The 13,183-nt window shown below is 42.9% G+C and overlaps 1 protein-coding gene across 3 annotated transcripts in view; it reads left to right on the top strand.

Moving 5' to 3' along the window:
• The window catches only part of LOC310777197 (SR-related and CTD-associated factor 4-like), a 50,953-nt gene that overhangs the window by 11,784 nt on the left and 25,986 nt on the right, over positions 1-13,183 (top strand). For all 3 annotated transcript variants that reach the window (XM_083637472.1, XM_083637473.1, XM_083637474.1), the window contains 4 exons: positions 6,059-6,159; positions 6,266-6,379; positions 8,763-8,919; positions 11,466-11,560. In XM_083637472.1, coding sequence (XP_083493598.1) covers positions 6,059-6,159; positions 6,266-6,379; positions 8,763-8,919; positions 11,466-11,560 — 467 coding nt within the window. The remainder of the gene's footprint in view (positions 1-6,058; positions 6,160-6,265; positions 6,380-8,762; positions 8,920-11,465; positions 11,561-13,183) is intronic.

A 13,183-nucleotide genomic window follows, 5' to 3' on the forward strand; every position in this document is an offset into this window, starting at 1 on the left:
ACAGAGTCAATAATGATCAGCAACCAATCAAATACATTTTCACTCACATTATACTCTTAATTTATGCCCCCCATTTTTTTAAGCGGCAGGTCTAGTAAAGGATAAATGCACTGTGTTATAAACAGGGACTAATCTTGCATTTTAGTTCCCCCAAAAATGGACCAGTAGTATTTTTGCACATTGTCACCTAACGTCTACTGCTTGACTTCAGGGAGTAAGGATCATTACCTCACCTGGAGGGGTGTTGGTCATTTCAGATAACCACATGGCTCTGACATACAGTAGCTCCTTATCACAAGGATGCCAGTCAGAAGAAGATGGGCATCACTTTTTTGTCCAAACTCACCAAGTGCGAGCACAACTCGATCCCAAACTGAACATAGGTGCTGCAAAGCCAACAAAAACGTAGTGTTCTTTATCGCTTTTATGTTTTATGCCCGAAACAATTTTCTGACCTTTCAGTCTGCAGCCTTTATTTCTTCACTCTAGTTTATAATTTATTTGTCCAGCACCTGACTACTGAGTGGATTTGCACGTTCTACTTTCTTCTACATCACTTTTATGAGATAAACATCTTTATCAAAACCAGGGATACACTTATTTTAGCTTAATTTATTTGTATACATTGAGTCGCTGAACTCTGCTAGTCTGTCTCCTCTAATCTGTGACTGCCGTGGGAGGATGTGATAAGAGGACCAGAGCCCTGTAAAGTTTAGGTGGAGAGTGCTCTACAAGCTTCCTCTCCCCAAAAGGTCTGGTGACTTACAGTGGAGGGTGCTTCATGGCGCCCTGGCGACCAATAGGTTTCTAGCCCGGGTTACTCCAGGGGTCGGCAGCGAATGTCCTTTCTGTGATGCCAATGAAACTGTTGTACATGTTTTTCATGGATGCCGCCGTTTGGTACATGTTTTTACTGTTCTGAATGGTTTGTGTGTGAAGCTGGGTGAGGTGTTTAGTGTTGAAGCTTTCATTTTGGGGCCTGTGTATTCATTCAGAAGGAAACGTGTGCACTTTGATGAATTTCCTGTTTGGGCAGGCTAAGCTAGCCATTTGGCTAACACGCAGGAACAAGGTGAGAGGTGCTGGGCCCACTCAGATCCTGTGGCTATGGTCAGGGGGATGGTCACAGCTCGTCTCAGGATTGAGTACATGTACTATGTAATGAACAATGATGTGGAGGCTTTTAACAGTGTTTGGGGCTGAGGGGGGCAGTCTGCATTGTGGGGGAGGAGGGCCTAGAGATTTGTATTTGAGTGTGAGTAGCCGGTGTGTTTTTGTTAACCTGGCTTTCGTTTGCATCTGTGGGGTTTTGTTGGTGGCATGGTTTTTTAATCCCTGCTGTGTCTCTCTGTGTGTGTGTGTGTGTGTGTGTGCGGGGGTGTGCGTGGGTGGCGAGGCATTTGAGTTTTGTTTAGTTTCTGGCATTATTAGGTCGCCCTGGCTTTTTTATGATAAGTTGACTGTTCATTAAAGGAACATCAAAAGTCAATCTGTGACTGCCGCCTCAATTTGGCTCTGTTAAACAGGTCAGTGCATGTATTAAGAAGTTACAGGACTGATGCCTGTCTACAGGAGATTTTTTTAATTACTATTCAGTTTAACCCAAAGATAATGTATGATAGGCTGCACTGCACCACACTGCAACTTATTTGGCTAAAGCTATATTTAGTTGGTTAAAGGCCGGCTTTACCGTGGGGAATATGAATATATATTCAATCTCACGCCCCTAAGGTTTTCGAATCCGTTGAAATTTTTGAAATTGGTTGTTTCCCGCCAGAGATATCACCAGAAATGCACTCTGTGTGTGGGGGGGGGGCGGGTGCGGGCACCCGAAATACTACATTTCCCACAATGCACTGGGCTCGCGTGGCCTTCGTTTCCAGGCCCACCCCTCAGGCATTTGGCTGATATCAAACTCCAGTAGGTGGCGGTAATGCACATATATGCTTGCCAACTGCCATAAAAGTCGAAGAAGAAGAAGGCTTCGACATAAAAAGATTTAGTAGAAGAAGAAAAAATTACAAAACATCAAAAAAAAAATGGTAGTATATATGTCCGGAGATGTCTTCATAAAAATAATTTCATGCATTTTAAGGCATTTTTGTAGGAGTTTGATGTTGTGACTAATTCATGTAAAAATGTGTAAAATCGGGTACATTGCTCAGCGTTGATTTCGTTACTTCAACGCACCTACTACTAGATGTAAAATTTGACGAGCTTTCCAATGCCGCCAGTCCCGTGTCTGTCCGTGCTTCCGTTCCAGAGAAAATCGTCTCTTTGCAAGGAGCTATGGAAAGCTAACCTAGCTACCATAGGCTAGGCGGTTGAACAAGATGGCTGCCTTTTGCTTTTCTTCGAGACCTCTGAAGGGGCGTGGAGGACCTCTAGAGGCGGGACCATGGCTCACAACACTTGTAGTTCATAGGCGCTCGACTTCCGCAAGGCGGACTCGGGCCAGATGACGTGTAACGCGTCGACTGGCCCGAAAAATATGTGAGAGATGGTTGATAGGTCAGGCAGGGAAGCACCAATTTCAAAAATTTCAACGGATTCGAAAACCTTAGGGGCGTGATAACCTCGCGTCACCAGGCTCTTCTCGGCGAGAAAGAGCCTGGCTCCCGCCCACAATTGATTTTGTCACCCTACTGGTTCCCGCCTAGAGCCCGCCCTAGACCGGATGGCAGCGTTTCTAGCTCGTCAACTTTCACGTTAACTTGACAATTTGACCCAAGTATCAGAATCCTCTTTCACCGTTTTGACCGGTGTGTCAGGCGGTGGTGGCGGAGATGCCATATTGCATAAACGTTTTGTTTTATGTAACGCTAGCTTTGTTTTGATCAGACTCTAGTTTAGGTAACATCACCGCGTCAAGCTAACGGCAACAAAGACGTTGTTAGGCGCATTGCCATCCGGTGTTAATTCTGGGTCCGGGGTTTACGCCCCCATGACAAAAAGCGGGGTGGAAGGTGCCCAGACTAGGGGCGTGAGATTTAATATATATTCATATTCCCCACGGTAAAGCCGTCCTTTAATCAAACAGCAACAGATAGTTACATCACTCTCATTGCCCTGCTAGGTAGCAATAGTTATAGTAGCAATAGTTACCATATGCTATAGAGGGGATTTAGAAGTGGGTATAGCCGGTTTTAACTTGACAACAAAAACATTCTAAATTGAACCCCTGCTCACTTCCTGTTGCAGTGTTTGCTATGGACATAAAAGAAAAAAAAACATTCAAGTGCAGGACTGACCATTCCGTGAAAACCGTCTATACAGCTGAGCAGCGAAAACAAAAGTAATGATGTCGAGTGAATATTTCTGCAGTTTGCCGAATGCTGAGAAAAAGGAAGTGCTGTGGGGTTGCACTCTGGTGAAAACCGTCTATACTCAATGCCAACTGAAAAATAAGTGGGTATACTCTGTATACTTGCGTATACCCTGTACTACACCAATGCTTATTTGTCAACAAATCCAACACACAGTCAAGCAGTAACCTAATGTTTTGGTGCATGCTGCGGCTGTTGTGAGTGAGAGTGCTTTGTTTCTTAATAGTCTACAAAATAATTTGCTCATTTGCAAACAACACATCAGAGGAAAAAAACATAGCAAAATTAGGAGACATGAGCAGCAGAAGTCTACGTAACAGCTGGCAACAAGAACTAAAAGTACTATAGTCTGAACAAGGATTAAAGGAGAACTTCACCAAAAAAGAATGCTGATTTATTTTGCACATGATCTCGCACATTCAAAAACCTTAGACAGTTTTGCAGGGATTCATTTAGTTTGAGAGTTGATTTGAGTAAATTGTGGACCAGTGATGATGTAATTCATGCACAAATTACATCACTGGTCCACAATTTACTCAAATCAACTCTCACTAACAAGCTAATAGATATGTGTGAGATTATGGGCAAAATAAATCAGCATTGTTTTTTGGTGAAGTTCTCCTTTAACACATTCAGTGCCAAGGACGTCTGTGCACGTCCTAAAAAAAAGTAACGTTCAGTGCCAAGGACGTCTGTGGACGTCCTAAAATCATAATTCATATTATTCCATAATTCTGCTGTTTAAGGTCGTACCCAGCCAGTGAGCATGAATCCCTTCAAGGGATCACACGGCGCCACCTTAAACATCGTCACAGGAGCTGCTCCACCCACCTCAGATCCTTTACTTTGTACAGGAGACAGCGGAGAAAGCCGTGGAAACCGATGCATGCTTTCTGCCAGAGCCGTATATATTGCTCCGTCTACAGCGAGAGTGGGCTCGGCTGCATCCGCGCTCACAACTGAGCTCTTATGCTTCTATCTATCTCCACACGATTTCCTAGAAAGCCAGCATCCAAAGCCGAACGGGCCAAGCCTTTTCGTTCAGTCGCGTTTTTTTTTTTGAGAGGCTGTAATTTCATAATGGAACTGTCTAGAAACAAAATTTCTTCTTTGGAAGAAGCAGGAGTGTTCAATGTTTCATTAAAGTCCAGCCCCGTTAATATAGCCATAATAGAAAAAATTCTATAGCTGTTTTCAACTGAATGGAAGTGAATCTGGCACAGGCTCCAGACAATTTTACTGAAGCGCTGTGGCACTGAATGTGTTAATCCTTGGCGAGCAAGCTGCAGCCATCATACGCCCCCACAGTCTCACAGCAGAGAATAGCATTGAGAGCATAATGCTGCTCCTCATTTGATGTGCTTGGAGACATTCAATTAATTTCAGATTTGACTGGGTGGTGGTTAACTCATTGAGTGCCAGCCACTTTTGGAGAACGGACGCTCCCAGTGCCAGAGTTTCAGAGCGTTTTCAGTGATTTCTCGAGGCCCACAGAATATTGTGTGATATTACTATGTAAACACCGAACACGCAAAAAGAACAAGGAGACTCTATTGTATCATCAGCAAAAAAAAGTTTATTGATACCATTTTCCGTTCTTTAGTTATCAGCTGGAGAAGATAGGTCAAAAACAGCAAATACAGGCATTTCTATCTAGAAGCTGAGATATTCAGCCTTTTGTGAAATGCAGCATTTCAAGCACATTCACTGACTCTAGCTAATATTTTCTGATGTAGTGACGTGGTGTAGTTGTGTGCTGCCCTGGGTGCCCCACCCCCCTCTCCTCCCCTCAGCTACAAACTCCTCCCCACACTAGTAACACACAGCCTCACGCACCCAGCGTCTATTTTCGGAGTGCTTTTTGTGCGCCGCCTCCCAGGCAGCGCGACAATACATCCATGAGCGCGACAAGGAAATGGCAACCCGGACTGCAGGGAAAGGGTTGGCACTTCGGCGTCGGGTGCTGCCTTTCTGGCGGCTAATCGTGTGAAGAAACTATGCAGACAGACAGACAGAGGCAGAGGAGCTCAGTTGTGTGCGCGGATTGACTGCTGTTGCCAGGCACCGTCAGTTGCAGCCAGAGCAATCTACATGGCTCTGGGCTGCAGCATGAGCGCTTTCTCTTTGATCAGGGGGCTTTTTCAGGCTATATTTCGGACATTTCTCTAATCTGGAGAGCACTGTCGCCACCTGATGAGTCCGTAAAATAGGTTATACAGCTTCAATAGCTACAATATTTGTACAGGACATACATAAGGCTTTGATCCACGTCCCACCGTCAAAAAAGGCAATTGACGACAATCATCGTCTTTGGCACTCTACGTTAGTATTCGAATTGACGACAACTGTCGTCATTGGCACTCAATGAGTTAATAACAAATTGTTCTGTGGTGTGACAAAAAAAAAAAAGGTTTCCAGGGACTTTAAATATAATTTTGCCAGGTCTTAAATTGTCTGGGTTATGAAGTTAACATAACTTTTATAAAGTTTATAAAGCTGCATTAAAATAATGCATACCAGTAACAAATTTGACGCTGCTGCACCTTGGGCAAGAAAACGCTGATATTGACATCCATGACAAAAAAGTGCAGTAAGATCGAAAGTTGAGCGCAACATCACGATGATTTAATGATGATTAAGAGATGAAGAGATTTTCCTAATCCCCATGAAACACAATAGTAAGTGAATGGAAATAAAACAATAATAAATAATCCATCATGTTTTACCTGTAGTTTGCAGCACCACGTTGTGGGTGGGACAACTTGACAAGAGAACTCAGCAGGCCGATGTGATGTCCCTCCTGGAAGAGTTTGGCCAGATCGAGTCCATCAATGTAAGTTTGAGTAAAAAAATAAAAATCATGATGTCAAAGAAACGTGTAAGCCTGTATGATCTTGAGCTAATGTTTTCACTGTGGTCTCTCGCCCTTCTCTGTCCAGATGATTCCTCCGAGGGGTTGTGCCTACATTGTTATGGTTCACAGACAAGATGCCTATACAGCCTTGCAAAAACTCTGTAGTGGGTCATATAAAGTCAATCAGAAACCCATCAAGGTACATACAACCTTAAAGAAACAGTCTGCCAATTTTCAACCAGCTTTGTATCATTCCAAATCAGTATATCAGACAACTGTAAACCGTTTTGCAGGCATTCATTTAGTTTGACAGTTATTGAGAGATGGATTTGAGTTAAGTTGTGGAACTTAACTCCAAATCATCTCTTAACACGTTCACTGCCAATGACGTGTTTTTACGTCAAACAGGATCCAACCGTTCACTGCCAATGACGTGTTTTTACGTCAATTTTTTTTTGTTTTTTTGACGGTGGGATGTGCATCTAGCCCTTTTACATCTCTTATATAGGTATTGGACGTGTACAACGTGTACAACCCATTCCACCGACCCACTAAGTGGCGACAGTGCTTTCCTGACTAGAGGAAGGCAAGCAAAAAGCAGTGTGACTGAAGCCATTCTCATGAAGGTGGATTGGCGAAGGCGCTTTCGTTTTCGCGCTGATTGCTGGCGGTGCGGGATTGCAGATTTGCATAGTGGATTGCGGGTGGGACACACTTTGAAACACGCAGCATAAATATGACCAGAATCGCAAAAGCTTCATCAAAGCTCTCAGCCAAAACTCCAAGAAGCGAGCGAGTCCATCCAGACTTCCTCAAACAGCGGCCGCGCAGACAGGCACAGCAGCAGCAAAGCAATGAGACTGGTGACGCGAGGTTACAGCAGCAGCAACGAGCTTGTGGCACGGCCGCTGCGGCCAAGAGGACACACACGGAGGGAGGAGTTGGAAGCGGAGGGGGGTTTCCTGCTGTTATGGAGGAGGTTGCTGTTCAGAACTATTGTTTGGATGTCTGACGTCTTACTGATGCCAGGGATGAATGGTTGAAGTGACTGTTCTATCGAATTTCACAAAAAGCCGTTTATCTCTGAATAATTTTTCTGACGCTGAAACCATGCTGTATTCAACTGCTAATGCTTACATGACTGCTAACTCTACAAACTAACTCTTTTAGACAGAGAAAGCACACATTCTATTAGTTCTTTTGAGATATTGTGTGTTCACAAAATCTTAGCAGAAAAGAATCCTCGGGTCTTGAAAGATGAGCCAGAATCCTCAAGGAAACCCTCTGGCAGAACCTACCTACAGTGAAAAAAAAACGGCTGGCAGTGAATGTGTTAATAACTGTCGAACTAAAGAAATGCCTGCAAACCTGTCTACAGTTTTCTTCTGATATACTACTGATTTGGAATGATACAAAGCTGGTTGAAAATCAGCAAAGTGGCCCTTTAAGCAGATTGTATTCATGTCCAGTTTCATGTCTATTGTCGTCACAATACAATATTTTACCCTGCGATACTATACCAGACAAAGTATCATGATACCAAGTAGTGTCGCATTACCGCAGAGAAATCTATATATTTTTTTGGTTTTATGAATTAAAGTGTCAATCCTGATATCCGGGTGTGCGCTGGATTATAAATGTTATTATAGGCCATGCTTAAAATGCAACACTATTTTATTTATTTTTAAATCATAAGGGGTCCCTGCCCTGTTTCTCTATCAACAGAGCAGGTCCTTTGGCTGAAAAAGGTTGAAGACTCGTGATCTAACATGGATTAATACTATCAGTGGACTTACTGTATGACCTATGCTGCAGCCAGCCACAATGATCGTGATGTTTTGGAGAAATTGTGGGATTTTATATAAATTATATATTTTTACGAACATTTTCAGAATGGGAGATGGCCAAATGAAAGACATGATATGATGCACACAGACGCATTACAGAGTGATTTAAATAAATATCTATACATTGATTTACTGCGCTGCCCCACAGTTTATGTATTGAAACAATGGCTGACATCCCTACCTGGTCAGTGTGACAGTCCGCTGAAACACGCTCCGCCCGCGTGATCAGCTGTCCCAGCATTGGAGATGCATCAGCAGATTAGTTGTGGTGCCTCCTTTTGCCTGTGTGTTTATTGCAACGCCTGCAAATCGGCTGCCCATCTAACGATAACGTTACAGCTTTGTCTTCCTCGTTTGGTAAAAAGATCAAGATCAAACTTTTTCAGCATTAGGGGAAGCTTCTGGCACGATGTGACGCTGATGACAACAAGAAGGGCTCACACATAAACACACACGCGTCACCGCGCTACTAGTTGCTTCCAAAAGAGGGTGCGCCAACGTGACTGCCGAAACCAGTGAATTTGGCAACAGATGTAAAATGGTCCCACTGAGCCTGGTGCTGTAATTCCACGGTACTGACTGTAGTTGCGTTGTGTAAAGCAGCTGGTATAGTAGGCATTGCGAGGTGTTGGCACTGCGGTAGACTGTTGGCACTGGTATAGCGTGCGACACTAGACCATGTTTTGGGGGCGATTGTTAACTTTCTGATCATACTGACATTTCATTCTTGCCTAGATTGCTTGGGCTCCGAACAAAGGTCTGAAGTCAGCACACAAGAAGTTCTGGGATGTGGAGCGTGGCGTTACCTACATCCCCTGGACCAAAGTCAAAGTAGAGGAGCTGGAGAGCTATCGAGAAGGGGGCATGCTGGACACAGACACACTGAATCCAGGTAAACACTCAACCCATCCACTCATTACAACGTGTTGATTTGGTAGAGCTGGCTATTCAGTTACTGTGACTTGATGCTTACAGTTTGGCTATTCACTTACTGTGGCTTGATGGTTACAGTTTGACTATTCACTTACTGTGGCTTGATGCTACAGTTTGGCTATTCAGTTACTGTGGCTTGATGGTTACAGTTTGGCTATTCAGTTACTGTGGCTTGATGGTTACAGTTTGGCTATTCACTTACTGTGGCTTGATGCTTACAGTTTGGCTATTCAGTTACTGTGGCTTGATGGTTACAGTTTGGCTATTCACTTACTGTGGCTTGATGGTTACAGTTTGGCTATTCAGTTACTGTGGCTTGATGCTTACGGTTTGACTATTCACTTACTGTGGCTTGATGGTTACAGTTTGACTATTCACTTACTGTGGCTTGATGGTTACAGTTTGGCTATTCACTTACTGTGGCTTGATGGTTACAGTTTGGCTATTCAGTTACTGTGGCTTGATGGTTACAGTTTGGCTATTCAGTTACTGTGGCTTGATGGTTACAGTTTGGCTATTCACTTACTGTGGCTTGATGCTTACAGTTTGTCTATTCAGTTACTGTGGCTTGATGCTTACAGTTTGGCTATTCAGTTACTGTGGCTTGATGGTTACAGTTTGGCTATTCACTTACTGTGGCTTGATGCTTACAGTTTGGCTATTCAGTTACTGTGGCTTGATGCTTACAGTTTGGCTATTCAGTTACTGTGGCTTGATGGTTACAGTTTGGCTATTCACTTACTGTGGCTTGATGCTTACAGTTTGGCTATTCAGTTACTGTGGCTTGATGCTTACAGTTTGGCTATTCACTTACTGTGGCTTGATGGTTACAGTTTGGCTATTCAGTTACTGTGGCTTGATGCTTACAGTTTGGCTATTCACTTACTGTGGCTTGATGGTTACAGTTTGGCTATTCAGGTACTGTGGCTTGATGCTTACAGTTTGGCTATTCAGGTACTGTGGCTTGATGCTTACAGTTTGGCTATTCAGTTACTGTGGCTTGATACTTAGTTTGGCTATTCACTTACTGTGGCTTGATGGTTACAGTTTGGCTATTCACTAGGGCTGTGGCGATTCACTTATCTCCCGATTCGATACTATCACGATTCTTGGGTGCCGATTCGATTTATATTGCGATTCTTAAGTATTGCGATTCTACGATTATTGCGATTCGATATTGCGATTTATTGCGATTTTTGTTTATTTTTTTCTTTTATTTTTTCAGTTTGTTTGCTTTTTTACACTAGATTAGAACATGGGAAAAGTTGAATCATACACTAGAGACTGTATATTATATATCATGAGTAGGGCTGGGCGATATAGTTAAAAACAGGGGCGGACTGGGATCATAATTCAGGCCGGGCATTAGATACCAAGCAGGCCAGGCCGATATGGGCCAACGCGCGTGAAATTTGGGCCGTTTGAAGCCAGATTTGGGCCGTTTGAAGTCCAATTTTACAATGAGATGCACCCACTTTAACCCTGAAGTGTAATTATTACTTCAGACTAACTAATAAAGTAATAAAACCACTAGTAAACCAGTAGGCGGCGCCTGGCCTGCTGTTCAGTGAGTGGCCTGACTGCAAGCACCCAATTTTTTTTTTTTTTTTTTTTTTTTTTTTTTTTTGCGATTATCGATTCTGGAATAAAAGATCGATCCAAAAAATCGTGACATTAAAAATCGCGATACTTAGGTGAATCGATTTTTTCCCCCACCCCTACTATTCACTTACTGTGGCTTGATGCTTACAGTTTGGCTATTCACTTACTGTGGCTTGATGCTTACAGTTTGGCTATTCAGTTACTGTGGCTTGATACTTAGTTTGGCTATTCAGTTACTGTGGCTTGATGGTTACAGTTTGGCTATTCACTTACTGTGGCTTGATGGTTACAGTTTGGCTATTCACTTACTGTGGCTTGATGGTTACAGTTTGGCTATTCACTTACTGTGGCTTGATGGTTACAGTTTGGCTATTCAGTTACTGTGGCTTGATGCTTACAGTTTGGCTATTCAGTTACTGTGGCTTGATGCTTACAGTTTGGCTATTCAGTTACTGTGGCTTGATGGTTACAGTTTGGCTATTCACTTACTGTGGCTTGATGCTTACAGTTTGGCTATTCACTTACTGTGGCTTGATGGTTACAGTTTGTCTATTCAGTTACTGTGGCTTGATGCTTACAGTTTGGCTATTCACTTACTGTGGCTTGATGCTTACAGTTTGGCTATTCAGTTACTGTGGCTTGATGCTTACAGTTTGGCTATTCACTTACTGTGGCTTGATGCTTACAGATTGGCTATTCAGTTACTATGGCTTGATGGTTACAGTTTGGCTATTCAGTTACTGTGGCTTGATGGTTACAGTTTGGCTATTCACTTACTGTGGCTTGATGGTTACAGTTTGGCTATTCAGTTACTGTGGCTTGATGGTTAGAGTTTGGCTATTGACTTACTGTGGCTTGATGGTTACAGTTTTCCACATCTTGTGATTGTTCATTTGTGGACAGAGTGGAATTACGTGCAGGACCTCACTAAGCTGGCAGCTGTAAATGGAGCCATGAAAAGTGTACCGGAAGATGGATCCGTCGCTGCTCAAATTCAGGTAATGCTAATACAGTTTTATTATATAAAACTCCTCTTTAATAGCCGGTGTGTGCTTTTATCTTTTGTTGTTGTGTTTTGTTAAATTGCCTTACTCTTTGGAAGATTGTTTCACTAATCCTTTTTGCGGAGGCTATAATGAAAATGATTGATTGTTGCATATGAGTAGCGGAGCTTATCAAAAAACAAAAACGACGACTGAACCACACTGTTTTTCTGCTATTCAAAAGTCACGTCACTTTTCTGGAGGTGTAAACTCACAAAAAAGTGATCTAAGCAAAAGAAAAAATCGTTCATCAAATCAGAAAATCTGATAGTCTTAAATAAAAAGTCAGAAATTCAGAGATTTGGGCTTACTAGTCCATACCCGCCAGGGATGCGTGCGGCACAGCTCTTCACAGACTAGCCAAAAATCCTCATATACAGCTTAGTGACCAACACGTTGGTGAGATAAATGAATGCAGAGAGACAGACAGACAAGAGTTTTCCTCATTCTATAGTAGGATAGACTACTGTCCCATGAGGGAGTGATGATCTGTAAATCAGGGTATATGAAGCTCTTGTCTGGGCATACTGCGAGGACAAATTAACTTGTGCTTGCAAGACTGCAGATTGTTCCTGCTGAATTTGACTTGAATAACTTGGTCAATATTGACCAAATTGTGGACTTTCTGTCCACAGCATCCCTGCTAGGATATCTTTTCATCTGTCAAAGTGTGTGTATACTCGGGGTTGCATAGACGCATCGACATAACTACCACAAGTCGACGCCTCCGGGACTGGGACTAGTCGTCACGTGGTTTGAGACTTGCGCCGCACTAGGCAGCAGCCTTGCAGAGCTGCTCTTCTAGTATGTCTTTTTCGTTAATTTCTATTTATTCTATCGAACTTTGATATGTTTATGGTATGGACCGAAGTACGTCAATATTATCGAGTATCGATTCACCAAATTTCAATAGCTACGGAGCGCACCAGATTTTTTCCCCAGTTGTCCTTGAATGTAGCATATGAGTGCGAGATTACGAAATAATCTTCTAAATAAATAATGTTTAAATTGAGAAGTTTTGACTTATTTTTTACAACTGAAATTATATATATTTAAAATAGAGAGTAAAGTATCGAAAAAAAGTATTGTTCAGGAACCGGTATCAAAGTCAAGGTATCGATGTCGAGAATTTTTTAACGATACCCAGCACTAGTCAGGTCCTCCAGGTAAAAAACCTCGGGTCACTGAGTGACAAGCAAATTTGAAAATGGCACTTAATATCAAAAAGGTTGCCGACCACTTCTCTAGGCATTACTTGTGCAGAGGGAAAAGGCTCAATGGTCGACAGGGCACTAGGGAGAGGAATCTTTTGAGAGCACCCTGGACCAGAGCTAGGATGGTGCAGCTCTGGCTCTGGACACATTACAGTCAACGTGAGTGCAGCTGGTACATTGAACTGTTAGCAGTAAGTCTCCATTCCCAATACGTTCATATTACTTGCCCAGAGAGTGTTCCCAAACCATTGTGAGTTTTAGTGTGTGTGTGTGTTTACATTCCTCCCGTTCATCACGAGCTGCCGTCATCAACTCAGTGACCAAGACTTTTTTTTACCAGCACTGCACCATGTGACGACTAGTC

Source organism: Poromitra crassiceps (assembly GCF_964638095.1).
Source record: "Poromitra crassiceps genome assembly, chromosome: 5".
Taxonomy (NCBI): domain Eukaryota; kingdom Metazoa; phylum Chordata; class Actinopteri; order Beryciformes; family Melamphaidae; genus Poromitra; species Poromitra crassiceps.